General features: G+C 56.0%; 2 protein-coding genes and 1 long non-coding RNA gene across 7 annotated transcripts; 2 read left to right on the top strand and 1 right to left on the bottom strand.

The window, feature by feature from the left end:
• The first annotated feature begins 3086 nt into the window (after window positions 1-3086).
• Window positions 3087-9533, top strand: ICAM3 (intercellular adhesion molecule 3). Of its 3 annotated transcripts, none has more exons than XM_031004050.2 (7): window positions 3087-3439; window positions 4032-4298; window positions 7333-7638; window positions 7956-8243; window positions 8527-8781; window positions 8901-9149; window positions 9250-9533. In XM_031004050.2, the coding sequence occupies exons 1-7, from the start codon at window positions 3364-3366 to the stop codon at window positions 9450-9452; spliced, it is 1644 nt and encodes a 547-aa protein (XP_030859910.1). In that variant the 5' UTR covers window positions 3087-3363; the 3' UTR covers window positions 9453-9533. The 3 variants fall into 3 exon arrangements, with proteins under 3 accessions (XP_030859910.1, XP_055227749.1, XP_055227750.1); XM_055371774.1 differs by having other exon boundaries at window positions 3097-3439; window positions 8058-8243; XM_055371775.2 differs by lacking the exon at window positions 7956-8243 and having other exon boundaries at window positions 3097-3439.
• LOC115931581 (uncharacterized) lies at window positions 7009-8189 on the bottom strand. The gene is made up of 2 exons (XR_004068042.3): window positions 8072-8189; window positions 7009-7846 (listed from the first exon to the last, which is right to left on the bottom strand). It is a non-coding gene; the product is annotated as an uncharacterized lncRNA (long non-coding RNA).
• Window positions 9534-9785: 252 nt separating the features above from the next.
• RAVER1 (ribonucleoprotein, PTB binding 1) lies at window positions 9786-26769 on the top strand. 3 transcript variants are annotated; one of them, XM_019015778.2, is made up of 14 exons: window positions 9802-10020; window positions 12424-12490; window positions 13853-14322; window positions 19399-19590; window positions 19691-19820; window positions 20227-20321; window positions 21362-21449; window positions 21721-21932; window positions 22029-22122; window positions 22198-22325; window positions 23742-23816; window positions 24610-24753; window positions 25209-25292; window positions 25382-26769. In XM_019015778.2, exons 1-14 carry the CDS (start codon window positions 9802-9804, stop codon window positions 25526-25528), a joined length of 2145 nt encoding a protein of 714 aa, XP_018871323.2. In that variant the 3' UTR covers window positions 25529-26769. The 3 variants fall into 3 exon arrangements, with proteins under 3 accessions (XP_004060028.3, XP_018871323.2, XP_055227673.2); XM_004059980.3 differs by having other exon boundaries at window positions 9786-10020; window positions 22029-22325; XM_055371698.2 differs by having other exon boundaries at window positions 22029-22325; window positions 25209-26769.
• The last annotated feature ends 4 nt before the right edge of the window (window positions 26770-26773 follow it).

The raw sequence follows: 26773 nt of genomic DNA, 5'->3' as shown, positions 1-26773 counted from the left end.
CAGCTGGAGCTTAAATTATACATTGTTTGCAATCCAGACTGTACTTGCTTTCTTGTCAATGGCTTGAGATATGTGCAGAGGCCCCTTAAACATGTGTAGGTGACCTTTCTCTGTCGCCCAGGCTGGAGTGCAGGGGCACAATCTCAGCTAACTGCAACCTCCACTTCCCGGGCTCAAGCAATCCTCCCGCTGCAGCCTCCTGAGTAGCTGGGACTACAGGTGTGTGCCATCAAGCTTGGCTGATTTTTTTGTACTTTTTTTTTTTTTTTCGAGATGGAGTCTCGCTCTGTCGCCCAGGCTGGAGTGCAGTGGCGCAATCTCAGCTCACTGCAAGCTCCGCCTCCCGGGTTCACACTATTCTCCTGCCTCAGCCTCCCAAGTAGCTGGTACTACAGGCGCCCGCCACCATGCCCAGCTGATTTTTGTATTTTTTTTAGTAGAGACGGGGTTTCACTGTGTTAGCCAGGATGGTCTCGATCTCCTGACCTCGTGATCCGCCCGCCTCGGCCTCCCAAAGTGCTGGGATTACAGGCGTGAGCCACTGCGCCTGTCCGATTTTTTGTATTTTTAGTAGAGACAGGCTTTTGGCATGCTGCCCAGGCTGGTCTGGAACTCCCGACCTCAAGGGATCCGCCTGTCTAGGCCTCCCAAAGTGTTAAGATTACAGGTGTGAGCCACCACGCCTGGCTCAGAAATACTTTTTTTTTTTTTTTTGAGATGGAGTCTCACTCTGTCGCCCAGCCTGGATGGAGTGCAGTGGCGCGATCTCGGCTCACTACAAGCTCCGCCTTCTGGGTTCACGCCATTCTCCTGCCTCAGCCTCCCAAGTAGCTGGGACTACAGGCACCTGCCACCATTTTTTTTTTTTTGTATTTTTAGTAGAGACGGGGCTAATTTTTTTTTGTATTTTTAGTAGAGATGGGGTTTCACCGTGTTAACCAGGATGGTCTCGATCTCCTTACCTCGTGATCTGCCCGCCTCGGCCTCCCAAAGTGCTAGGATTACAGGCGTGAGCTACCACACCTGGCCCAGAAATACTTCTTTCTCAGAAATATTACTGGCGGGTGTAGCAGGGCACGCCTATAATCCCAGCACTTTGGGAGGTCGAGGCAGGCAGATCCCTTAAGCTTAGGAGTTCAAGACCAACCTGGGCAATATGGTGAAAGCCGTCTCTACAGAAAATTAGCCAGGCACAGTGGTGTGCACCTGTGGTCTCAGCTCCTAGGGAGGCTGAGGTGGGAGGATCACTTGAACCCAGGAGGCTGAGATTGCAGTTAGCTGAGATTGCGCCCCTGCACTCCAGCCTAGGCAACACGGTGAGACTCTGTTTCAAAAAACAAAAAAGAAATATGACTTATTTACAAATATTTCTTTCTTTTTTATTTTTAGAGACAGGGTCTCACTATTACGTAAGTATTATAAATTATATATATATGTTTGTTTGTTTGTTTGTTTGTTTGTTTGTTTTTCTGAGACAGAGTCTTGCTCTGTCACCCAGGCTGGAGTGCAGCGGCACAATCTCCGCTCACTGCAACCTCCGCCTCTTGGGTTCAAGTGATTCTCCTGCCTCAGCCTCCTGAGTAACTGGGACTACAGGTGCCCGCCACAACGCCCAGCTAATTTTTTATATTTTTGGTGGAGATGGGGTTTCACTGTGTTAGCCAGGATGGTCTCGATTTCCTGACCTCGTCATCCACCTACCTCAGCCTCCCAAAGTGCTGCTAGGATTACAGACGTGAGCCAATAAGTCCGACATCTTTTTTTTTTTTTTTTTTTTTTTGTGGAAACAGGGTCTCACTGTGTCTCCCAGGCTGGAGTGCAGGGGCGCAATCTCGACTCACTGCAGCTTTGACCTCCCAGGCTCAAGCGATCCTCTCACCTCAGCCTTCCAAGGAGCTGGGACTACAGGCACCAGGCCCATGCTACTGGTCCCTGCTGTTTACAAATACACTAGACTTGGGTTTTAGCTGCTCTCTCAACACCAGGTGGGAAATGGATTGTTCGGAAGGTAGAGGAATAGAGGAGGGACCTGCTTAGGAAGGCGGGGGTGCTCTAGATGAGAGAGGAGGTGCTGTGACCTCAAGGTCTGGGGAAAGTGGGTGAGTGCAGGGCCCCATCAAGGCTCTCAACAAGGCCTCTCTCTGGAGCTCAGATGTGAAGCCCATAAGGCAGGTCAGAGGCCTGAGGTCAGAGGCAGGTCAAAGGTGGGGGTCCCACCTGGTCCCCTTGGTGCCTTCCCTTGGAATGCAGTGACCAGCTGCCTGGAAGGGTGGGCAAGGAGACAACAGGATGGGTAAAGGCCAGTTACAAGTAGAATCCTGGAAGGCCGGGCGCAGTGGCTCACGCCTGTAATCCCAACACTTTGGGAGGCCAAGGCGGGCGGCTCACTTGAGGTCAGAAGTTTGAGACCAGCTTGGCCAACATGGTGAAACCCCGTCTCTACCAAAAAGTACAAAAATTAGCCGGGCGTGGTGGCACACGCCTGTAATCCCAGCTACTTGGGAGTCTGAGGCAGGAAAATCTTTTGAACCCGGGAGGCAGAAGCTGCAGTGAGCCGAGATCCCGCCACTGCACTCCAGCCTGGGTGACAGAGTGAGACTCTGTCTCAAAACAAACAAACAAAAACCAAGTAGAATCCTGGATAGACAGTGGCTCAGGGACTCAGCTGTCCCCAAATCACCTACCTCAGCTCTTTGTGCAGGGGATGGGGGATCCCCAAGATCTTCAAAGATAGGGAGGTATCCTCAAGATCTTCAAAGGTGGCCAGGCACGGTGGCTCACGCCTGTAATCGCAACACTTTGGGAGGTCAAGATGAGAGGAGGCCATCTTAAGGCCAGGAGTTCAAGACCAGTCGGGGCAACATAGCAAGACTGCTTCTGTTTCTGTTTTTTGTTTTTTTTTTTTTAATGTTTCATCGAAATCCCACCTTAACATCTACACAATGGTGCCTACAGTTTTCCCCATTAACTTCCTCTCTGGGGACAGAATATTTCCCTCCCCACCTAAGTTCAGCCGGAAGGAGATGCCTCATCCCCCCCACCCAGGCTTCCCAGTGCTGAGAACAAAGGAAACCAGTTTAGTTAGTATTTCCTGTGAATTCAAATGGGGGCCAGCAGTGCAACTGGGACCAGCCCGTTCCCTGGGGGAGACTCAGCAGTGCTGGCCACTTTGCAGAGCCCCGTCTGGGTCCCCCACCCTGGCCCCCAAGGGCCACAGCATCCCCTTCCACCCACAGGCCTGGGGAAGGTGCAGTCCCCAGACTTCTGCAATCTTAACCGCTGTGCTTCCGTCGCAGTGGGAGGCCCCGCCTTTTCCCCTGCCTGCCCTTCGGGCACCTCAGGAAGGCACCTTCCTCTGTCAGAATGGCCACCACGGTACCATCCGTGTTGTGGCCCGGGGCCTGCTGGACTCTGCTGCTCTGCTGTCTGCTGACCCCAGGTGAGACCGGTCAAGCCGGGGAGGGCTGGAGAGGGCTGCGTTTTGGGGATCAGTAGAGGGTAGAGGAATAGAACGCAACGCTGTTCACATCCTGCCACACTGCGACCTGGCCGCTGACTCTGTATCCTCGGGAGAAAGTTCTGGTTCCTTAGTTCAGCCTTCAGGTGGTCAGGCCCCAGCATAGGCTTGTACACCATCCCTCTCCCCTAACACACACACACACACACCCCTCATGCTTCCTGCTCCATCTGAACTCCTGAAATTTGCCCTTTGCGTGTGTGCTTCCCTCTGCCAGGATCACCTGTCCCTTTCACTTGCTAACTCCTACTTAGCCTTCAGTTTCGGGCTGCAATGGTCCCCGCTTCCAGGAAGCCTTCCCTGACTCACCTCCTCCTATGCTGGATCAGAGCCTCTTCTGGCCTCCTTCTGAGTTCTCCCCGGTCCCTGATGGATTCTACCTTTCCCACTGGACCATGAAGGCAGGAACCCTTCTGTCTCGGCACAAGGAGAGAGGTGTTAAATGGTGGGGCCTGTTGATGCGTGGGTTGGGGGACAAGGAAACAAACACCAGGACTTCTTCATGTTCCTGAAGGTGTCCAGGGGCAGGAGTTCCTTTTGCGGGTGGAGCCCCAGAACCCTGTGCTCTCTGCTGGAGGGTCCCTGTTTGTGAACTGCAGTACTGATTGTCCCAGCTCTGAGAAAATCGCCTTGGAGACGTCCCTATCAAAGGAGCTGGTGGCCAGTGGCATGGGCTGGGCAGCCTTCAATCTCAGCAACGTGACTGGCAACAGTCGGATCTTCTGCTCAGTGTACTGCAATGGCTCCCAGATAACAGGCTCCTCTAACATCACCGTGTACAGTGAGTCGACGTGTCCGGAGGTGGGACTGGTCTTGGGTAGTGGTGTGGGCAAGTGGCCAATGGCTCAGGAGAGTGGGGACCCTCAGTTTGCAAAGAATGGACCACGGTTCTGACCCAGAGCTCAGACCTGGACATTTGTGTGTGAGATACAAAGACAGACAGAGACAGAGACACAGAGACAGAGACAGAGATATAGAGACGCATCTTAATCTCATCTTAAGCAGTTGTGAAATCAATTAACTTGGGCCCCAACAAGCATTTTTTTTTTTTTTTTTGAGACAGAGTTTCGCTCTTTTTGCCTAGGCTGGAGTGCAGTGGCACGATGTCGGCTCACTGCAACCTTCGCCTCCTGGGTTCAAGTGATTCTCCTGCCTCAGCCTCCCGATTGGCTGGGATTACACATGCACGCCACCACACCCAGCAAATTTTGTATTTTTAGTTGAGATGGCATTTCACCATGTTGGCCAGTCTGGTCTTGAACTCCTGACCTCAGGCGATCCGCCCACCTCGGCCTCCCAAAGTGCTGGGATTACAGGCATGAGCCACTGTGCCCGGCCCCAACAAGCTTTTTTTTTTTTTTTGAGATGGCGTCTCTTACTCTGTAGCCCAGGCTGGAGTGCAGTGGTGCAATCTCGGCTCACTGCGACCTCTGCCTCCCAGGTCCAGCTAATGCCCAGCTAAGTTTTGTATTTTTAGTAGAGACGGGGTGTTCCGCCCACCTCAGCCTCTCAAAGTGCTGGGATTACAGGTGTGAGCCACTGCGCCTGGCCCCAACAATAATCCCAACACTTTGGCAGGCCGAGGCAGGAGGATTGCTTGAGTCCGGAAATTTAAGACCAGGCAGAGCAATATAGGGACACCCCGTCTCTACAAAAATAAATAAAAAATATTAGCTGGGCATGGTGGCACATGCCTGAAGTCCCAGCTACTTGGGGGACCGAGGTGGGAGAATCGCTTGAGCCCAGGAGTTCAAGGCTGTAGTGAGCTAAAATTGCACCACTGCACTCCAGCCTGTGCAAAAAAGCAAGACCCTGTCTCTTAAGCAAAAAAGAGGGTACCCCTTTCAGTCAGCAGTAGGCAAATGGAGGTTTTACATTTACACTTTTTTATACTTTTATTTTAGAGACAGGATCTCCCTATGTTGCCTAGGTTGGTCTCAAACTCCTGGGCTCAGGCAATCCTCCCACTTCAGTCTCTCCAGTAGCTGGGATTGCAGGCCTGAGCCACTGTACCTGGCTGCTTTTTTTTTTCTTTTCTTTTTTTTTTTTTTTTTGAGACGGAGTCTCACTCTGTCCCCCAGGCTAGAGTGCAGTGGCGCAATCTTGGCTCACTGCAACCTCTGCCTCCCGGGTTCAAGCGATTCTCCTGCCTCAGCCTCCTGAGTAGCTGGGATTACAGGCTCACGCCAACACGCCCAGCTAATTTTTGTATTTTTAGTAGAGACAGGGTTTCACCATGTTGGTCAAGCTGGTCTCGAACTTCTGACCTCATGATCTGCCTGCCTCCGCCTCCTAAAGTGTTGGGATTACAGGCGTGAGCCCCGCGCCTGGCCTTTTCTTCTTCTTCTTCTTCTTCTTTTTTTGGAGATGGAGTCTCACTCTGTTGCCCAGGCTGGAGTGCAGTGGCATGATCTTGGCTCACTGCAACCTCCACCTCCCAAGTTCAAGAGATTCTCCTGCCTCAGCCTGCTGAGTAGCTGGGACTACAGGTGTGCACTACCACACCCAGCTAATTTTTGTATTTTTAGTAGGGACAGGATTTCACCATGTTGCCCAGGCTGGTCTCAAACTCCTGGCCTCAAATGATCTGCCCACCTTGGCCTCCCAAAGTGCTGGGATTACAAGCGTGAGCCACCATGCCTGGCCTACTTTTTGACTTTTTTTTTTTCTTTGAGACGCAGTCTTGCTCTTGTCCCCCATGCTGGAGTACAATGGCGCGATGTCAGCTCATTGCAACCTCCGCCTCCTGGGTTCAAGTGATTCTCCTGTCTTAGCCTCCTTAGTAGCTGGGATTACAGGCGTGTGACACCATGCCCGGCTAATTTTTGTATTTTTAGTAGAGACAGGGTTTTGCCATATGGGCCAGGTTGGTCTCAAACTCCTGACCTCAAGTGATCCACCTCCCTCGGCCTCCCAAAGTGGTGGGATTACAGGCATGAGTCACCTTGCCCAGCCTTTTTTTTTTTTTTTTTTTTTTTTTTTTGACATAGAGTCTCTCTCTGTCGCCAGGCTGGAGTGCAGTGGCACTATCTCAGCTCACTGCAATTTTTGCCTCCTGGGTTCAAGCGATTCTTGTGCCTCAGCCTCCTGAGTAGCTGGGATTACAGGCACGTGCTACCATGCCTGGCTAATTTTTGTATTTTTAGTAGAGATGGGGTTTCACCATGTTGGCAAGGCTGGTCTTGAACTCCTGGTCTCAGGTGATCCGTCCACCTTGGCCTCCCAAAGTGCTGGGATTACAGGCATGAGCCACAGTGCCCGGCATGAGGCCCAGGGTTTTGTAGGTGTACTGGGGAGGGCACCCAGCCTGGGAGTGTCAAGTCTCCTGTGACTGTGCTGGAGTATCTTGAGAGGCTGCCACAGGGCTGGTGAACCAGGAAAGCCCTGAGTGTCTGAACCTGATTGGAGAGAACTGAACTAATAATCCTGACCTCGTGATCCACCCACCTCGGCCTCCCAAAGCTCTGGGATTACAGGCGTGAGCCACCAAGTCTGGCCATAAACAGGAATTTTTAATATTCATATCATAGTCATAAACGTTCATCCCTTCCATCCTCATTTTTTTTTATTGTGCCATCTTTGAGAACAGAAAGTTTTGTTTAGCGCCTTGCAAGGTATCTGACAACACAGGAAATGATAATCACTGCGCTAATGATAATAGCAAACGCTTCGACTGGCCCAGCTCTAAGCCCTCTAAGTTTATTAACTCAGAGCTCACAGTTCTCGGCAGGACCGCCCTGTCTCCTCCCCAGTCCCTGGGGTGAGTGGGTGGGTTTGCAGGACTCGCTAAGTGCCATCCTCCCCTCCTCTCTCAGGGCTCCCGGAGCGTGTGGAGCTGGCACCCCTGCCTCCTTGGCAGCCGGTGGGCCAGAACTTCACCCTGCGCTGCCAAGTGGAGGGTGGGTCGCCCCGGACCAGCCTCACGGTGGTGCTGCTTCGCTGGGAGGAGGAGCTGAGCCGGCAGCCCGCAGTGGAGGAGCCAGCGGAGGTCACTGCCCCTGTGCTGGCCAGCAGAGGCGACCATGGAGCCCCTTTCTCATGCCGCACAGAACTGGACATGCAGCCCCAGGGGCTGGGACTGTTCGTGAACACCTCAGCCCCCCGCCAGCTCCGAACCTTTGGTGAGAGAAGGGGCTTCAGACGGTGGGTGACGAGCTGAGCCAGGGTAGACGGTGCCCTGACCTTGGGGTTCCTGAGAGTGGGGTACCCTGGACTTCACAGGCTTCTGGGAAGGAAAGCCCCCGGCCACTGCGCAAGGTGGCCCCGGAAGGGAGGCCCGAGCCGTGGGATCTTTGAAGAAGGCCGTTTTCATGGCCCTGTGTGTGTGTCCTGTGAAGAAGGGTGACCCAGTCAGCAAGATATCCTGATTGGGGGGGATGAGGGTGTCCTGGGGAAGGCACAGTCCTGGGGGTTGTACTATGCCCACCTTTCTCCCCAGTCCTGCCCATGACCCCCCCGCGCCTCGTGGCCCCCCGGTTCTTGGAGGTGGAAACGTCGTGGCCGGTGGACTGCACCCTAGACGGGCTTTTTCCGGCCTCAGAGGCCCAGGTCTACCTGGCGCTGGGGGACCAGATGCTGAATGCGACAGTCATGAACCACGGGGACACGCTAACGGCCACAGCCACAGCCACGGCGCTCGCGGATCAGGAGGGTGCCCGGGAGATCGTCTGCAACGTGACCCTAGGGGGCGAGAGACGGGAGGCCCGGGAGAACTTGACGATCTTTAGTAAGAGGAGGCGTGGGAAGGGGGCGCGGCCTCAGCAGTCTGGGGGCGTGGCAGAGGGGACGGAGACTAGCCGAAAAGGTGGGGCCTGGCTTGCCCCAATAGCAGTTGCAACGTGGGTTAGGCCTGAGTGCCCGAAGCTGGACACAGCGCGGAAAGAGGGCGAGGCTTGAACGGCCGAAAGCGTGGCCCGGATATCCCGAGAGGAAAGGGGAGGGCGGAGGGAGCGGCTTGACCCACAGGAAGGTCCTGTTCATTAAGCTCCTGGGCAATGCCCCGCCTTTAGGCTTCCTAGGACCCATTGTGAACCTCAGCGAGCCCACCGCCCCTGAGGGGTCCACAGTGACCGTGAGTTGCATGGCTGGGGCTCGAGTCCAGGTCACGCTGGACGGAGTTCCGGCCGCGGCCCCGGGGCAGCCAGCTCAACTTCAGCTAAATGCTACCGAGAGTGACGACGGACGCAGCTTCTTCTGCAGTGCCACTCTCGAGGTGGACGGCGAGTTCTTGCACAGGAACAGTAGCGTCCAGCTGCGAGTCCTGTGTGAGTCGGTCACCCTGACCTTTAATCCCTCCACCCCTGCCCTGGAAAGATTAGACGCTCCTTTGCACCACTGTGCCTCGGGTGTGTTGGGTGTCTGATCACACATGGTGGTTCCACAGATGGTCCCAAAATTGACCGAGCCACATGCCCCCAGCACTTGAAATGGAAAGATAAAACGACACACGTCCTGCAGTGCCAAGCCAGGGGCAACCCGTACCCCGAGCTGCGGTGTTTGAAGGAAGGCTCCAGCCGGGAGGTGCCGGTGGGGATCCCGTTCTTCGTCAACGTAACACATAATGGTACTTATCAGTGCCAAGCGTCCAGCTCACGAGGCAAATACACCCTGGTCGTGGTGATGGACATTGAGGGTGAGCTAATACGGGGCTGCGGGTCTGGACCGGTAAGCCGGGGGGCGGGGGGGTTGGAGACAGGAGGGACGCATATTGACTTAGCGCTTTCTCTGCACAGCTGGGAGCTCCCACTTTGTCCCCGTCTTCGTGGCGGTGTTACTGACCCTGGGCGTGGTGACTATCGTACTGGCCTTAATGTACGTCTTCAGGGAGCACAAACGGAGCGGCAGTTACCATGTTAGGGAGGAGAGCACCTATCTGCCCCTCACGTCTATGCAGCCGACAGAAGCAATGGGGGAAGAACCGTCCAGAGCTGAGTGACGCTGGGATCCGGGATCAAAGTTGGCGGGGGCTTGGCTGTGCCCTCAGATTCCGCACCAATAAAGCCTTCCAACTCCCTAATCTGTGGTTTGATTCCACCCGCGCTGCAAGTCTCTCCCACCCAGGTGCACATCCACTGAGTAGCGTCGCTGCGACGGAAGGGGGCGGGGCCTGTGGCGCGCAGACGCAGCTTGAACTCTTGAGAGGCGGGCTGGGGCTTAGCCAATGGAGCAAGGGAGGCGGGAAGGAGGTGGGGTTTCTCCCAGCCAATCGACGGGCGCGCCCTCGTTGCCGCTCTATGCCGCTCCGCCCCGGCTCGCTGGTCCCAGAAGGCGCCGGGTTTCCCAAGATGGCGGCGGACGTGTCCGTTACTCACCGGCCCCCGCTGAGCCCTAAGTCTGGGGCCGAAGTCGAAGCCGGCGATGCCGCGGAGCGCCGGGCACCGGAAGAAGAGCTGCCGCCTCTAGATCCAGAAGAGATCCGGAAACGCCTGGAACACACCGAGCGCCAGTTCCGTAACCGCCGCAAGATACTGATCCGGGGCCTCCCGGGGGACGTGACCAACCAGGTATTGGGGGGGGCGGTGTAGGAGCGTGGCGGGAAATACCACGGTGCGCGTGCGCGGGGGGAACCGGGCGACACCAACGCTGAGGTGCGCGGGGGTCGTTGGCGGGGGCGTCCAAGCACCGGATCCACGCGGAATCGGGAGAGACCAAGAGCGGGACGTGGGGGGGTGATGATGAAAGGGGAAACCGACTGCGAAGTGAGGGAGGGCGTTGCTAGGGGCGACCACAGGCTTGGGCGACACCAAGTGATGGAAGGGGGCGGACAGCTTTGGTCCTGTTGGGGAATTGTGAATGGGCTGGTACATTGGACCACCAGTTGCCCCCTGCTTGGATGATGCTTTTCTCCACCCACTCTACCACAGGGTGGCGGGACCTCACATCCAGAAGTTTCAGGACTGCGGAGAGTACGCCCCTCCATATCACGCGTTTATTCACTGCTCTCAGAGATAAATCCGGAAGTTACAGCAGCCTCTGGGTCTCAGCCCCCAAAACCTCAGGATTAATTTGGGAAAATGGGGTCTTCTGCCACCAGCCTACAGACCTACAGGAAGGAAGCGAGGCCTGTGTTCTATGGAGCCCCTCGTGCTAATCTTTCTGCTAGGAGTGCCCTTCTCATGGGGCCAGCATGGGGCAGCGCTTCCCAATGCTCTTTGGACCCAGGGAAATGGCATCTATACTGCCCTGCCCTGTGGCGGTGAAATAGGCTCTCGCTTCCTGCTGCTGAGATTCCCTGCTCTCCGGCCCACCAGCACACCGGGTGGGCACGTGGCTAGTGGAACCCCAGGGATGTTGGGAGGGGCTGAATCTGGGGACAGATCGGGACAGGGATCATTAAGGATGGTCAGGTTTCTTTCTGGGTCTTCCTCTCAGTGTCTGCAGTCTCTCAGCTGGGAACACATTGTTTCTCCTGCAACATGCACAGTGTGTCTGGCCCCAGCAGGCGCCAGCACTTTGCCTTCAAAGCTGGCTTGAGAGGCTGGGCATGGTGGCTCATCCCTTTAATCCCAGCACTTTGAGAGGCTGAGGCAAGAGGCTGTATTGAGCCCAAGGGTTCGAGACTAGCCTGGGCGGTATAGTGAAACCCCCATCTCTACAAAAAATTTTTAAAAATTAGCCAGGCACGGTGGTGCGTGCCTGTAATCCCAGCTACGCAGGAGGCTGAGGTGGGAGGATCACTTGAGCCTAGGAGGTTGACGCTGCAGTGAGCTATGATTGTGCTACTACACTCTAGCCTAGGTGACAGAACAAGACACTATCTCTAAAAAAAAGAAAAATAAATGAGCTGGCTTGTAAGAGGGCAGCTTTATCAGCAGGAGGAAATTGGGAGGCATGTGAACCCACACAACGTGGGGCTTACTAGAAGGTGGGCTCCCCAGTCAGGTACCCCATGGGTGGCTGCGCTGCCCAACTGCATGGCCTCCAGCAGATCTCTTCACTTCTCCTAGCCTAAGTTTTCTCATATACAACATGAGTTTGTTAATACTTCACTTACAGAGTTGTTGGAAACAGTGAATCTTGCAAAAGGAGGTTCATGCAGGTTAAATGACTTCCCTAAAGGCATACTCTTTTTTTTTTTTTTTTTCTTTTGAGACGGAGTCTCACTCTGTTGCCAGGCTAGAGTGCAGTGGCTTGATGTCTGCTCACTGCAACCTTCACCTCCCGGGTTCAAGCAATTGTCCTGCCTCAGTCTCCCGAGTAGCTAGGACTACGGGCGCACGCCACCACAGCCAGCTGATTTTTGTATTTTTAGTAGAGACGGGGTTTCACCTTCTTGGCCAGGATGGTCTCGATCTCTTGATCTTGTGATCCGCCTGCCTCGGCCTCCAAAGTGCTGGAATTACAGGCGTGAGCCCGGCCTCTTTTGTTGTTGTTGTTGTTGTTGACAGTGTCTCCCTTTGTCGCCCAGGCTGGAGTGCAGTGGCACACTGCAACCTCTGCCTCCTGGGTGCAAGCAGTTCTCCTGCCTCAGCCTCCCGAGTAGCTAGGATTACAGGTGTGCGCCACCACTCCTGGCTAATTTTTGTATTTTTAGTAGAGACAAGGTTTCACCATGTTGGCCAGGCTGGTCTCGAACTCCTGACCTCAGGTGATTCACCCGCCTCGGCCTCCCAAAATGCTGGGATTATAAGCGTGAGCCACCCCGCCCAGCCAGCTAAAGGTATACCCTCTAAAAGCATGTTGCCTGGGTAATAGCACAGTCTGCAGCTAGGTTCTGAATCCCATCTCTGCCAGGTATGAGCAGAATGATCTTGACAAAATTACTGCATCGAGCCTCAGTTTCCTCATTGGTAAAATGGGGGGTGGTAATTGACCTGCCTTCATAGCTGGTGGCAGCTATGAAGCGGCACTGGGTTGCCCCCTTCCATCTCCAGTAACTCCCTGTCTTTTGTCTTGTATCTCCACAGGAAGTACATGACCTGCTCAGTGACTATGAGCTCAAATACTGTTTTGTGGACAAATACAAAGGGACAGGTTTGTGGGGCCATGGGGCGGGCCAGGGCAGGGAGTGACCGTCCCTGAAGATGGGAGGGCCTGGCTCACTGTCTGCTGCTCTGAGCTTCAGGCCCAGTGTTGCCCCCCAGGCCAACATGGCAGGTTGCCCCTATCTGCCTGTCATCCTGTCATCTTGGGACAGCCTTCATGTTCTCCTTGGAGAACACTGGGCATCGGGCTGATTCCTTTCCTATTCCACTCGCTTGGCATTGAGCTAACTCTTGACAACGTTTGGCCATGGGTTCATTCTCTTCTTACCCCTCTTGCCTCACTCAGCCAGTCACCCCTGCTTGTGTGGTCTTTTTTTTTTTTTTTTTTTTTTTTGAGATGGAGTCTTGCTCTGTCGCCAGGCTGGAGTGCAGTGGCGCGATCTCGGCTCGCTGCAACCTCCGCCTCCTGGGTTCAGCCCATTCCCCTGCTTCAGCCTCCCGAGTAGCTGGGATTACAGGCATGTGCCACCATGCCCGGCTAATTTTTGTATTTTTAGTAGAGACAGGGTTTCTACCTGGGTGGGTCCAGGTTAACCAGGTGAGGAGGTGGGACTCAGTGTTCCACGCTCAGGAAACAGCAGCTGCAAAGGCCCCTCTGGAGTGTGCCTGGCGTGGTCCGGGTGGCAGCGGTGAGATGGGAGGGGAGGTCAGCGAGCCCGCGCAGGCTGCACTGCACCCTGCAGCTAGAAGCCACAAGATGGATGTGGCGTGATCTGGTTATCGTTTTGAACAAAGCTTCCTGCGGCCGCTGGGTGGATCGCAAATCTGGGGCAGCACGTGGCAGCAGGGTTCAGGGGCACTGGTGGCCTGGAAAGGTGGCAGGGGTGGGCAGTGTGTAGAGTGGGCCTCTGGAGTCCGGCTGCCTGGGTTCAAGTCCAGGCTCCCCTACTCGGGCAGAGGGGTGCTGCTCTGGGCCCGTTTCCTCTCTGGCAAAATGGTGATTGTGACGATTAAGTTATATCCATTTGACAGATGAGGAAACTGATACCCCCAAAGCCACCTGGGGCTTGGGGCTTAAATCTGGGCCCCAGTGAGCATGGGCTTAACCACTGCCCTTGGTATCACCCGAGTGACCCACAGCGTTCTTAGGACAGAGCCAGGCCCACAGTTGGTGAGCGCTGCTGTGGGTGCAGGTGGACGCAGGGCTGGGAGAGGGAGTGGGCTTCGTGGAGCCTGGAGTCAATGGCAGGCGCTCTCGCCTGTGTGAGTCGCCAAGGCTGGCAACTGCTCAGATCAGCAGGCACCTGAGATGCCCAGCATTTGGAGGTCCCACCTGGTTTGCAGGGTGGCGGGGTGGAGGGGCAGGCCCTCGGGGCCCGGCTGACCTCGCACTGCCCTCCTCCCACCGCAGCCTTCGTGACCCTGCTGAATGGGGAGCAGGCCGAGGCCGCAATCAACGCTTTCCACCAGAGCCGCCTGCGGGAGCGCGAGCTGTCGGTGCAGCTGCAGCCCACGGATGCCCTGCTGTGTGTGGCCAACCTGCCCCCCAGCCTCACACAGCAGCAGTTCGAGGAGCTGGTGCGGCCCTTCGGCAGCCTGGAGCGCTGCTTCCTGGTCTACAGTGAGCGCACTGGCCAATCCAAGGGCTATGGCTTTGCCGAGTACATGAAGAAGGACTCGGCTGCCCGTGCCAAGTCGGACCTGCTGGGCAAGCCGCTGGGACCACGCACCCTCTACGTGCACTGGACGGATGCCGGGCAACTGACGCCTGCCCTTCTCCACTCCCGCTGCCTCTGTGTGGACCGCCTGCCACCTGGCTTCAACGATGTGGACACTCTGTGCCGGGCGCTGTCAGCTGTCCACAGCCCCACCTTCTGCCAGGTGAGCCCTGTGGAGAGCATTGGGGAGCAGGTGCCAGGCCCGGAGCACCTGAGGGAGTCTTTGGAGTCATTTGCCTTTTCTTTTTTTTTTGAGACAGAGTCTCACTTTGTCACCCATGCTGGAGTGCAGTGATACAATCTCAGTTCACTGCAACCTCCGCCTCTTTGGTTCAAGCGATTCTCCTGCCTTAACCTCCAGAGTAGCTGGGATTATAGGCGCCCTGCCCCCATGCCGGGATAATTTTTATATTTTTAGTAGAGATGGGGTTTTGCCATGTTGGCCAGGATAGTCTTGAACTCCTGGCCTCAGGTGATCCTCCCAAAGTGCTGGGATTACATGCGTGAGCCACCACACCCGGCCAGGGGATTTGAATCCCTCTGCAGCCTCAGGCCTCACTGTCCCTCTATCAGATGCAGGCAAGGCCACTCTTGTAACTATGGATCTCAAGGCTTGCTCACCACTCACCTCCTCATTCGTTGGTACCCTCGTCAAACCTCCCATGGGGTCCCAGACCTGGACCAGGCATTGAGGAGGCTGCAGAGGAGCCCACAGTCTATTTGAGCCTTGAGGTCAGAGACTGAGGCTTCGCCAGATCCCAGCCCCGCCCTCGAGCTCGGGCCAGTCACTGGCTCTCTGATCTGCAGTTTCCCTCCTCCATAAGCAGGGACTCAATACTTGCACAATGGGTTGGCAAAACAGTCCCTTGTTCATTCAAGCCACACATGCCAGGCACTTCTGTGTGTGTGCCTCGCCCTGTGACAGGCGCAGTGGGGCGAGAACAGGCCAGACTCACTCTCTAAGAGCCCCCAGAAGGTCTTGATCCCCAGAGATCCCAAAGGGGACATTCCCCCAGCACTCGCTGTGGACTCTGAGTACGTAACTTTCAGTTGCTTCATCCTGTAGCAACCCTGAGAGGCAGGTATCACTCCCATTTTCAGGTGAGGATACCAAGGCACAGAGGGGTCAAGTAACTTGCCTAGAGTTAAACAGCCAGGGTCTGGCAGAGCTGGGATCAGAATACCGCAGCCTAGCTCCAGAGCTTGGGCCAGTGAGAGGAGGCCAGTGCAGAGGCTTAGAAGGGGTAGGCCTGGCCAGGCGCAGTGACTCACACCTGTAACCCTAACACTTTGGGAGGCTGAGGCGGGCGGATCCCTCGAGCCCAGGAGTTCGAGACCAGCCTGGGCAATATGGTGAAATCCTCTCTATACAAAAATTAGATAGGTATGATGGTGTGCCTGTAGTCCCAGCTACTCAGGAGGCTGAGGTGGGAGGATTGCCTGATTCTGGGAGTCCGAGGCTGCAGTGAGCCATGATCGCACCACAGCACCATGACACTACAGCCTGAGCAACAGAGCTAGACCCTCATCTCAAAAACAGAAAGACAGTCCTGGGCTCGGACCCCCAGCTCTGTGGGCTTGAGTGGGTCCCTCTCGTGTAAGTGGGGTATTGGTGCCCCATTTAAACTAGGTGTCTGTTGGGAGGCAGAGGCAGGAGGATCACTCGAGACCAGGAGTTCAAGACTAGCCTGGACAAGATAGTGGGACACCATCTCTATATTTAAAACAAGAAACAGGCTGGGTGAGGTGGCTCATGCATGTAATCCCAGCACTTTGAGAGGCCGAGGCAGGTGGATCACTTGAGGTCAAGAGTTCGAGACCAGCCTGGCCAACATGGTGAAACCCTGTCTCTACTAAAAATACAAAAAAAATTAGCCAGGTGTGGTGGTGCAGGCCTGTAATCCCAGCTACTCAGGAGGCTGAGGCAGGAGAATCACTTGTACCTGGGAGGTGGAGGTTGCAGTGAGCTGAGATTGCGCCACTGCACTCCAGCCTGGGTGACAAAGCAACACTGCATCTCAAAAAAAAAAAAAAAAAACAGGCCAGGCGCAGTGGCTCACGCTTGTAATACCAGCACTTTGGGAGGCCGAGACGGACGGATCACCTGAGGTCAGGAGTTTGAGACCAGCCTGACAAACATGGAGAAATCCCGTCTCTACTAAAAATACAACAAAAAAAAAAGGTAGCCAGGCATGGCACCACGCGCCTGTAATCTCAGCTACTCAGGAGGCTGAGACAGGAGAATTGCTTGAACCCAGAAGGCTGCGGTTGCGGTTAGTGGAGATCGTGCCACTGCACTCCAGCCTGGGCGACAGAGCGAGACTCCGTCTCAAAGAAACAAAAAAAACAAAAACTGAGTATCCATGAGCCATGGGAACCCCCTCTCTGTTTACTTATCATTCATCCATTCTGCTGCTTTCTCTTGGACACCTGCTACGTACCAGGCCTGCTATGTACCAGGCCGCCTGTGTGGGCTCAGGACAGAAGATGAGTTAGCATAATGGCCTCACCTTTCTTTTATTTTATTTTATATTTTTTTAAGACAGAGTCTCGCTCTGTCACCCAGTCTGGAGTGCAGGGGCGCGATCTTGGCTCACTGCATCCTCTGCCTCCTGGGTTCAAGTGATTCTCCAGCTTCAGCCTCCCGAGTAGCTGGGATGACAGCGCCTGACACCACACCCAGCTAATTTTTGTGTTTTTAGTAGAGATGGGGTTTCGCCATGTTGGCCAGGCTGGTCTTGAACTCCTAACTTCAGGTGATCCACCTGCCTCGGCCTCCCAAAGTGCTGAGATTACAGGTGTGAGCCACTGCGCTGGCCTGGCCTTACCTTCTTATGTGGAGATCAAAGGTCACAGGGTCATGACCAGCTACAGGTACTCTCCTAGCCTGTTTCCACATCTCAAAATGGGGCTGGCAGTGCTTCATGATCAGGTTATTGTGAACAGCTGCCCATTCATTCCTCCACTCGAATATTCACTAAACCTAATTTTTTTTTTTTTTGAGACAGGTTCTCACTCTATCACCCAGGCTGGAGGAGTACACTCCAGCCTCGACCTCCTGGGTTCAAGAAATCCTCCTACCTTGGCCTCCCATGTAGCTGGGGAACTACAGGAATGCGTCACCATGCCCAGCTGATTTTTAAAATTTTATGTAGAGGCCGGGCACAGTGGCTCATGCCTGTAATCCCAGCACTTTGGGAGGCTGAGGCGGGCAGATCACTTGAGGTCAGGAGTTCGAAACCAGCCTGGCCAACATGGTAAAACCCTGTCTCATGGCCGGGCATGGTGGCTCACGCCTGTAATCCCAGCACTTTGGGAGGCCAAGGTGGGTGCATCACGAGGTCTGGAGATCGAGACCATCCTGGCTAACATGGTGAAACCCTATCTCTATTAAAAATACAAAAAAAAAAGAATTAGCTGGATGTAGTGGCATGTGCCTGTGGTCCCAGCTATTTGGGAGACTGAGGCAGAAGAATCACCTGAACCTGGGAGACAGAGGTTGTGGTGAGCCAAGATCCCACTACTGCATTCCAGTCTGGGTGGCAGAGCGAGACTCCGTCTCAAAAAAAACAAAACAAAAAACAAAAACCCTGTCTCTATTAAAAATAGAAAAAAAATTAGCCAGGCATGGTGGTAGGTGCCTTTAATCCCAGCTACTTGGGAAGCTGAGGCAGGAGAATTGATTGAACCAGGGAGGTGGAGGTTGCAGTGAGCCAAGATCATGCCACCGCACTCCAGCCTGGGCAACAGAGCGAGACTCCATCTCAAAAAAAAAAAAAATTATGTGAAGATGGGGTCTCCCTATGTTGCCCAGGCTGGTCTGAAACTCCTGTGCTCAAACGATCCTCCTGCCTTTGCCTCCCAAAGTGCTGGGATTATAGATTCGAGCCACTGGGCCCGGTCTCACCAAACATTTGTTGAGCATCTGATGAGTACCAGGCGTTGAGGTGACGTCCTCCGAGGAGCTCACCTTTAATGTTAGGTGACCCGGCTGAATGGAGGGTGGGCTTGACAGTGAAGCAGCTTGAGGTTCACACATCAGTCCCTCTACTTAGGAATTGTGTGGCCTTGATCACTCTGTGACCCCTCTGAGTCTCTCTCTGTTCATCCCTAAGATGGGTGTGTTTATGGCCGGGCACAGTGGCTCACGCCTGTAATCCAGCACTTTGGGAGGTCAAGGCAGGCGGATCGCTTGAGGTCAGGAGTTCAAGACCAGCCTTGCCGACATGGTGAAACCTCATCTCTACTAAAAATACAAAAATTAGCTGGGCGTGGTGGTGCACGCCTGTAATCCCAGCTACCAGGAGGCCGAGGCAGGAGAATCACTTGAACCCAGGAGGTGGAGGTTACGGTAAGCTAAGTTCACATCACTGCACTCCGGGGTGACAGAGCAAGACTCTGTCTCAAAAAAAACAAAACAAAACAAAAGCTGACAGGTTTGGTTATGGGAGATCTGTGCCCAGACCTTGGCACAGGGCTTGGGCAGAGGTGAAGGGCTGCTACCTGCACCTTTGCTGCCCGGGCATTCAGAAAATGCCGGTGCGCAGCCCAACCACTTCCCTTAGCACTGCTACCTGGCTTGGCCACTGTCTGGAACGAGAGCCCTTCCTTCCCCACCCGTTGCTGATTATCTCTATTTTTTTTTTTTTTTGAGACGGAGTTTTGCTCTTGTTGCCCAGGCTGCAGTGCAGTGGCGCGATCTCGGCTCACCGCAACCTCTGCCTCACAGGTTCAAGTGACTCTCTTGCCTCTGCCTCAGCCTCCCAAGTAGCTGGGAATACAGGCATGTGCCACCACGCCTGGCTAATTTTGTATTTTTAGTAGAGACGGGGTTTCTCCATGTTGGTCAGGCTGGTCTCGAACTCCCGACCTCAGGTGATCTGCCCGCCTCGGCCTCCCAAAGTGCTGGGATTACAGGTGTGAGCCACCACATCCGCCCGTGGCCTTGGCTTTGTTGGTGAGGTGCCTCCCAGCTCCGCCCTCCCTCCAGCTGTGTGGCCTTGGGTGTGCTGACCTCTCCGTGCCTCAGTTGCCTTCTCTGAGAAATGGGTATGATGCAGCCTCCCAGGGTCATTGGGAAAATCAGATGAGCTGATTCAGGAATGAGGCACAGGGCAGTGGAGGCCTGGTGTGGAGTTCACCCTTATGGGGCAGCTGAGTCTGGTTACGGTTGTCACTTCCCGGGGTGGTGCAGTCACTGCTGCCCAGATGCTCATGACTGCCTGCCTTCCTCTGGCAGCTGGCGTGCGGCCAGGATGGGCAGCTGAAGGGCTTCGCGGTGCTGGAGTATGAGACGGCTGAGATGGCGGAGGAGGCACAGCAGCAGGCGGACGGCCTGTCCCTGGGGGGCAGCCACCTGCGAGTCTCCTTCTGCGCCCCTGGGCCCCCCGGCCGCAGTATGCTGGCCGCTCTCATCGCTGCCCAGGCCACGGTGAGCCTGTGCGGGCAGAGGTGGTGGGGTGGGGATGGGAGCCCCATGGGGATGTCAGGGCCCCGGCGGCACTCTGAGCTGCTTCTTTTCCTTCCTGCAGGCCCTCAATCGGGGGAAGGGACTCCTCCCCGAGCCCAACATCCTGCAGCTGCTCAACAACCTGGGCCCATCCGCGTCCCTCCAGCTGCTGCTCAACCCCCTGCTCCATGGCAGTGCAGGGGGGAAGCAGGGTAAGGTGGGGCTGGACGGGGGCCCCACTGTGCAGAACAGGGGCTGCAGCGCTGCCCCCGGCACTTCCCGAAACTGCTCATCTTGGCTGCAGTGACAGGAGCCCCAGGAGTAGGGCCGAGGGGGAGTATGGAGTCGTAGAGGGGGCTGCTGCTGTCCACAACTGGGGGCCGGGACCAGAGCCACACAGCAGCCTGCAGTGAGGTGGGGTGCTGACAAGAGGGGGCTGGCCTTCACTGGAGTAGCCTCTGCCTCTTCTAGGCCCTTCCTTTGGGCAAGTCCACTGCCCACCCCCCTAGCCCCAGAGTGTCAGTTTCCTGCCCCATCAATGGGTTCAGGGCTGTGTTTCGTGAGGTGGGGCAGGGAGGACACAGGGACCCCCACACATCCTCCTATGTCTCCCTCCAGGCCTCCTGGGTGCCCCCCCAGCCATGCCACTGCTCAATGGGCCAGCCCTGTCCACGGCACTGTTGCAGCTTGCCCTGCAGACCCAGGGCCAGAAGGTAACACACGCATCCCCCTCACCCACTGCTCTACAGCCCCTACATGCTCTTTTCAACACAGCTGGTGGGATCGGTGGGGTGGGGGGACCTCTGGCTGTGCCCTGGGGGCCCAGAACCAGGGTGAGGGCGACTCCCCCAAACCCCTGCCTTTCCCACCCACATCCCCATCCCCCTCTGGCAATTGCTCATGACGGTTCGCCATCTTTCCCTCCATTCTGAGAGCGCCCCTGGACTTGGTGCCTGGGGTGGGGTCAGGGGACCTGGACACGCCCATTTACAGCCTGAAACTGGGTGTGGGCTGGGAGCGCCGCTGCTGGGCACCAGTTTGTGAATATACTCAGCTCAGAAGCTCTATAGACATGCCTGGGAAAAAACTCCAGGTCTATCCCCTCAGTGCGTGCGCACACACACACGCACACACACAACTCACGCCTAGAAACACAGGTATACATATAGACTGACACATACAAAGATGCAAATATACACACAGAGACATAGACACACAAAGACATAAGACAAAGACACACACATAGACACAGACACACATATAGACACAAGACAGACACATGCACACAGAAACAAAGACACAGATATACACGCACACACATACACAGACACACACACACATAGACATACACCCATGCTCCGCCCTGTCTGGTGTGGTTCCCTGGATTCTAAGTCAGGTGTGTCTGTCTGGTGGTAACTGACAGAGTATGTGAGCTTGTGGGTCTGGCGTTCTGTGACTAAAAGTGGCTGAAACACTGTGTGGCTGTCCCATTCCATATGGCTGCAGTTGATACTGTGCTGTAATCATTGGCCAGGGAACTGGGGCCTGGAGCTCAGGAGACCCTCGGTCACCATGGCTGATGGGACAGTGATAAGAGTTGGAGTGTGGCGGGCACTGGGGAACCCTATGCCTGTCTGCCCAGGATCGGCTGTGCCCTGGAGTTGGGGTGTGTCTGCCAAGACTCTGGGCCACACCTGTCTGCTTCCCTGGGCCACCCTGCCCCCATCTGCAACTGTCTGTGCTCTGTCCCTAGAAGCCCGGCATCCTGGGAGACTCACCCCTGGGCGCCCTCCAGCCTGGGGCCCAGCCAGCCAACCCCCTCCTCGGGGAGCTGCCTGCAGGTAACGCAGACCCTGCCCACACGGTGTCCCCCAGCCACTTCCCCTTCCTTCCCTGCTACGTGGCCTCGGGCGAGTGACCCAACCTCTGGGTCCCAGCGCCTTCGTCCATCAGTTGGGTGCCCCCCACTCAGGGCCCAGGGATGAGCTCTGCTCAGTGGCCAGCATGGATTTGTCTCTTGACCCCTGGGCCCTGGTCCAGGTGGGAGCTGGAGGGCCCTGGGGAGAGGGGTCCTGTGAGCCTGGGCCCCTGAAATCCTCCTTCCCTCCCTAGGAGGGGGCCTGCCCCCGGAGCTGCCGCCCCGGCGAGGGAAGCCACCACCCCTGCTGCCATCCGTGCTTGGCCCTGCTGGGGGTGACCGGGAGGCCCTGGGCTTGGGTCCCCCAGCGGCCCAGCTCACTCCTCCCCCTGCCCCTGTGGGGCTCCGAGGCTCTGGCCTCAGAGGCCTCCAGAAAGACAGTGGGCCTCTGCCGACGCCCCCTGGGGTAAGGCCCTGCCCTGCGCGCGGCACCACACTAGCCTCCTGTTCCACAGGGTTCCCTCTCCCAGGGGCCCTCTCGAATCCCGCCTTCCCGCCACAGGTCTCACTGCTGGGGGAGCCCCCCAAGGACTACCGGATTCCCCTGAATCCCTACCTGAACCTACACAGCCTGCTCCCGGCCAGCAACCTGGCGGGTAAGGAGGCCCGGGGCTGGGGAGGCGCCGGGAGAAGCCGCCGCCCAGCTGAGGGCCCCCCAACTAACCCCCCAGCCCCTGGAGGTGGCAGCAGCAGCAGCAAAGCCTTCCAGCTCAAGTCCCGCCTGCTCAGCCCCCTCAGCAGTGCCCGCCTGCCCCCCGAACCAGGGCTGTCTGACAGCTACAGCTTCGACTACCCCTCGGTGAGTGCCTGGCTGCAGCTCTCTGTCCCCTAAGGCCAAATCATTCTCCAAACTGATATTTCTCTAGGATTGACTATGCCAGGCCATGTGCTAGGGAGGCGGCAGGGAACATGCCAGATATGGTCTCTGCTTTTTTTTTTTTTTTTTTAGAGACAGGGTCTCCCTCTGCTGCCCTGGCTGGAGTGCAGTGGTGCGATCATAGCTCACTGCAGCCTCAACCTCTTGGGCTCAAGCGATCCTCACACCTCAGTCTCCTGAGGAGCTGGGACCACAGGCACGCACCTCCATGCCCAGCTAATTTTTAAATTTGTGGTAGAGACGGAGTCTCATTGTGTTGTCCAGGCTGGTCTCAAACTCCTGACCTCAAGTGAGCCACCCGCCTCAGCCTCCCAAAGTACTGGGATTACAGGCAAGAGCCACCGCGCCCAGCCTCATGCCCTTAAAGTTTCCCGTCTGTCTGCACATCGCCCCCTGCTTCCGGTCCACCTGCCTGTCTGTCCATTCCCGAGACCTGGAGGATCTTGGGTCTCAGCCTGTCTGTCATCCTGCGTCTGTCTGTCTTTCTCTCCCAAGAGGACTTAGGCCACACTGTCTCTCCCCAGAGACAGGGCTTGCCCTTTCTGTCCCTCTCTCCCACCTTTGATTCCTGTCTGTGCCCCTGGAGATTTGGTCCTTCTATGATGCCAATCTCCTTGGCAGTTCAGAAATTGCAAACTGGGCCAGGCACGGTGGCTCACGCCTATAATCCCAGCACTTTGGGAGGCCGAGGCGGGCAGATCACCTGAGGTCAAGAGTTCAAGACCAGCCTGACCAACATGGAGAAATTATATACTATAAAATATATAATAAAATATATATTTTATATATAATATAAAATATAATTTATGTTTTATACTAAAAATATAAAATTAGCCAGGTGTGGTAGACATGCCTGTAATCCCAGTTACTAGGGAGGCTGAGGCAGGAGAATCACTTGAACCTGGGAGGCGGAGGTTGTGGTGAGCCAAGATTGTGCCATTACACTCCAGCCTGGGCAACAAGAGCAAAACTCCGTTTAAAAAAAAAAAAGAAAGAAATTGCAAACTGGCCGCCCACAGGTCACCTGGGTGATGTTTGGCCCCCTCTGTGTTTCAAACAAATAACAACAGGAACTAACGCCGACACAGGAAAACTGCAAGAGTCCACACAGCTCGAATTCCCAGCTTGCCTGGGAAACTCCAAACACTTAGGCCCATGGGGGGCACCCCCCTTCACAGCAGCCATCCCTGCCGAGCTGCATCCAGCCCCAAATTTGCCTCTTCCTGGTCCCAGAGTGGTGGGGACTGTCTTCCCTGATGACAGCTCTGCCATGGAGTTCAGCCAGGGGTGAGGCTGGGACAGACTCCAACCCAATGTGCTTCTCCCGCTTTCATTCAGGACATGGGACCTCGGCGGCTCTTCTCCCACCCACGGGAACCAGCCCTTGGGCCTCACGGACCCAGCCGACACAAGGTAAGAGCCACCTGGTATGGCATGTGTAGCAATCAGCTTTTACTACATGACAGGCTGTGCCATGACTTAGTAGCCTGGAATAGCAGACCTTGTATTTTGTGTGTTCTTTGTGGGTTTTTTTGAGACAGGATCTCACTGTGTTGCCCAGGCTGGAGTGCAGTGGCTCCATGATAGCTCACTGTGGCCTCAAACTCCTGGGCTCAAGCAATCCTCCCACTTTGGCCTCCCAAAGTGCTAGGATCACAGGCATGAGCCACCATACCATGCCAGGCATTGTATTACTTCTTGCCACTCTACGGGGCAGTGGGCGGTCCCCGGCACTCACCTGGGTCTCAGTGAGCTATGTGGCCTCACATATTTGGCGTCCACAGGCTGGAACAGTTTCTCTGTGCCCATTCGTGCAGTGATGATCCCTGGGTTCCTGGAGGAGGAAGAGGAGGCGGGTACCCACGTGCCAGCTCTCCTCAGTCCTATTAGCCAAAGCTAGTCTTTGGAAAGCCCAGAACTGCCGGGCATGGTGGCTCACGCCTGTAATCCCAGCACTTTGGGAGGCCGAGGTGGGCGGATCACCTGAGGTCGTGAGTATGAGATCAGTCTGACCAACATGGAGAAACCCCGTCTCTACTAAAAATAGAAAAAATTAGCTGGGCATGGTGGCGCATGCCTGTAATCCCAGCTACTCAGGAGGCTGAGGCAGGAGAATCGCTTGAACCTGGGAGGCGGAGGGAAGATTGTATACAAAGGGCTGGGTACTACAATTGTCTGCTTCACTCCACCGGCCCTTCTTCTACAGATGTCCCCCCCGCCCAGTGGCTTCGGCGAACGGAGCAGCGGTGGGAGTGGCGGGGGCCCCCTGTCTCACTTCTATTCAGGCTCGCCCACTTCCTACTTCACCAGCGGCCTGCAGGCTGGCCTCAAGCAGAGCCACCTCAGTAAGGTGAGGAACCTCTCTGGCCAAGCACAGGCCCCCTGGGACAGCTAGGATTCGGGGGTGCCTGCCACCGGGGCTCTGTAACCCTCGGTGCCCAGGCCAAAGCTGGGGTGGTGGCAGGGGTTGGTCTTGCTCAGGGTGGAGTAGCAACAGCCTATTGTCCTCCATCCACTCTGCATCAAGCACCTAGCACTGCCAGCATTCTGGGCTTTCTGTCACTTCCTCTCTCTACAGCCCAGGCTGTGGGTGCTACTGGCCCCATTTGACAGATGAGAAAACCGAGGCTCAAATAAAATGGAGCAATTGGCCCCAGGTCTTATAGCTAGAAAGTAGCAGAAGCAAGATTTGAACCTGAAACTGTTCGCTTTCCCTCAGGGCTGGGGGGCAGTGGCAGGGGGGCGGGGTGGGTGCTTCCTCTGGCCCCCAGGGAGTGACCTGTTCCACCTCTCCATTTCTCCCAGGCAATCGGCTCTTCCCCGCTGGGGTCCGGAGAAGGGCTCCTGGGCCTCAGCCCCGGGCCTAATAGTCACAGCCACCTGCTGAAGGTACGGGCAGGGGGTGGGGACATGCAGGGCTGGGAAGCCCCGGCCCCCCAGCGGCCCCTGACCCGCCCCGCCCTGCCCTCTGTCTCCAGACCCCACTGGGCGGCCAGAAACGCAGCTTTGCCCACCTGCTGCCCTCGCCCGAGCCCAGCCCAGAAGGCAGCTATGTGGGCCAGCACTCCCAGGGCCTCGGCGGCCACTACGCGGACTCCTACCTGAAGCGGAAGAGGATTTTCTAAGTGGCTGGCACCAGAGATAACTCAAGGGCCTGCACCAAATCGCTTTTGGGTTTTCTGGTGTTTTGTTTTGTGTTTTTTTAAACCATTTTCTCTCTTTCGGTAATAGAAAAATCTCTGAAAGACTTTACTGACCAATCAGCCGGAGCCCCAGGAGCCCAAGGGGTGTGGGGGAGTCTGGAGGCCTCATTATGTCTCTGGCTTGCTCCCCACGCTGAAACCCTGCAGCCTTAAGAGAGAGGGGCCCCGGCCTGCTCTCCCTCCCTCCCCCCATCTCCTCCTCCGCTGTGCCCGTCTCTCCGGAGCCCTCCTGCCTCATTGCTCCTGTAATTTTGGCCTTTCGAGTGCCTTGGAGGTTTCCCTGACCTCCCGTGAAGATACAGAGACTGTCTCCTTTTTTTTTAACTTTGACAACTGACTTCTGTTTCCTTTTCTAAGTTTTATTTTTCAAACCACCCCGGACAGCCCCCAGCTCTGATTCCTTCCAGGCCCGGCCTGTCCGGGCCACCATTCCACACCTTGCGGTTTGAAACAGCTGTTTTTCCCACATTTGCTGCAGGCATGGCTGTCTCCTGCCCCTGCCTGCCCATCTGGCCTATACCCCAGCCCTGGGGCCCGGGGTCCCTGCCGCAGCCCCCTCCTCTTCTGATGCCTTAAAAGCTGGGCCCCAGGCCCTGCTGGCCAGAGGCACAGATGCCAAGCTCTGGGAGCTTGACTATGGACCAAACAGCTCTGGCCTAGGGATTGGGCCACCCTATCCAGGATCTCCACCCTGGGGACAGTAGAAGGGGAAAGCCTTCATCTTGGCGAACCGGCCCCACCACCCCCTCCTCCCCGGGCCTCCGTGCAGAGATGGGCTTTCTCTGCCAGTCCCCTGCTGTCTGTCTGTGGGAGTCGGACATTGTGCCCATCTCCCGGAGCCTCTGCTGTCACTCGCTTGTTGAAGATGAATTCTTGAATTCTGCCTGCCCACCCCCGGCCAGATCCCTGGAGCTGGCCTCCTTCCAGCCCAGTGCCAGAAACCAGCACTCCATGAAGATAAACTCTGGGCCCGCCCACCAGCAGGACCTGTCGACCTGAGGTGACCCTGGGCCTTGCCCCCAGCCAACTGGGCCACCAGCTTCCCTCCCTTGACTCTGGGGGTCCACATCCACTCCAAGGGGACTATTCCCCCGACCCCACCCCAGTCTCCCCACACGGACCTTTGCTGAATTAAAGTTTGTAAGTAAATGGTTTTAAAGAAATCAG

Source organism: Gorilla gorilla, chromosome 20 (assembly GCF_029281585.2).
Source record: "Gorilla gorilla gorilla isolate KB3781 chromosome 20, NHGRI_mGorGor1-v2.1_pri, whole genome shotgun sequence".
Lineage (NCBI taxonomy): Eukaryota > Metazoa > Chordata > Mammalia > Primates > Hominidae > Gorilla > Gorilla gorilla.
Note: the sequence above shows the minus strand (reverse complement) of the source record. Positions and strands in the feature narration are given on the sequence as shown.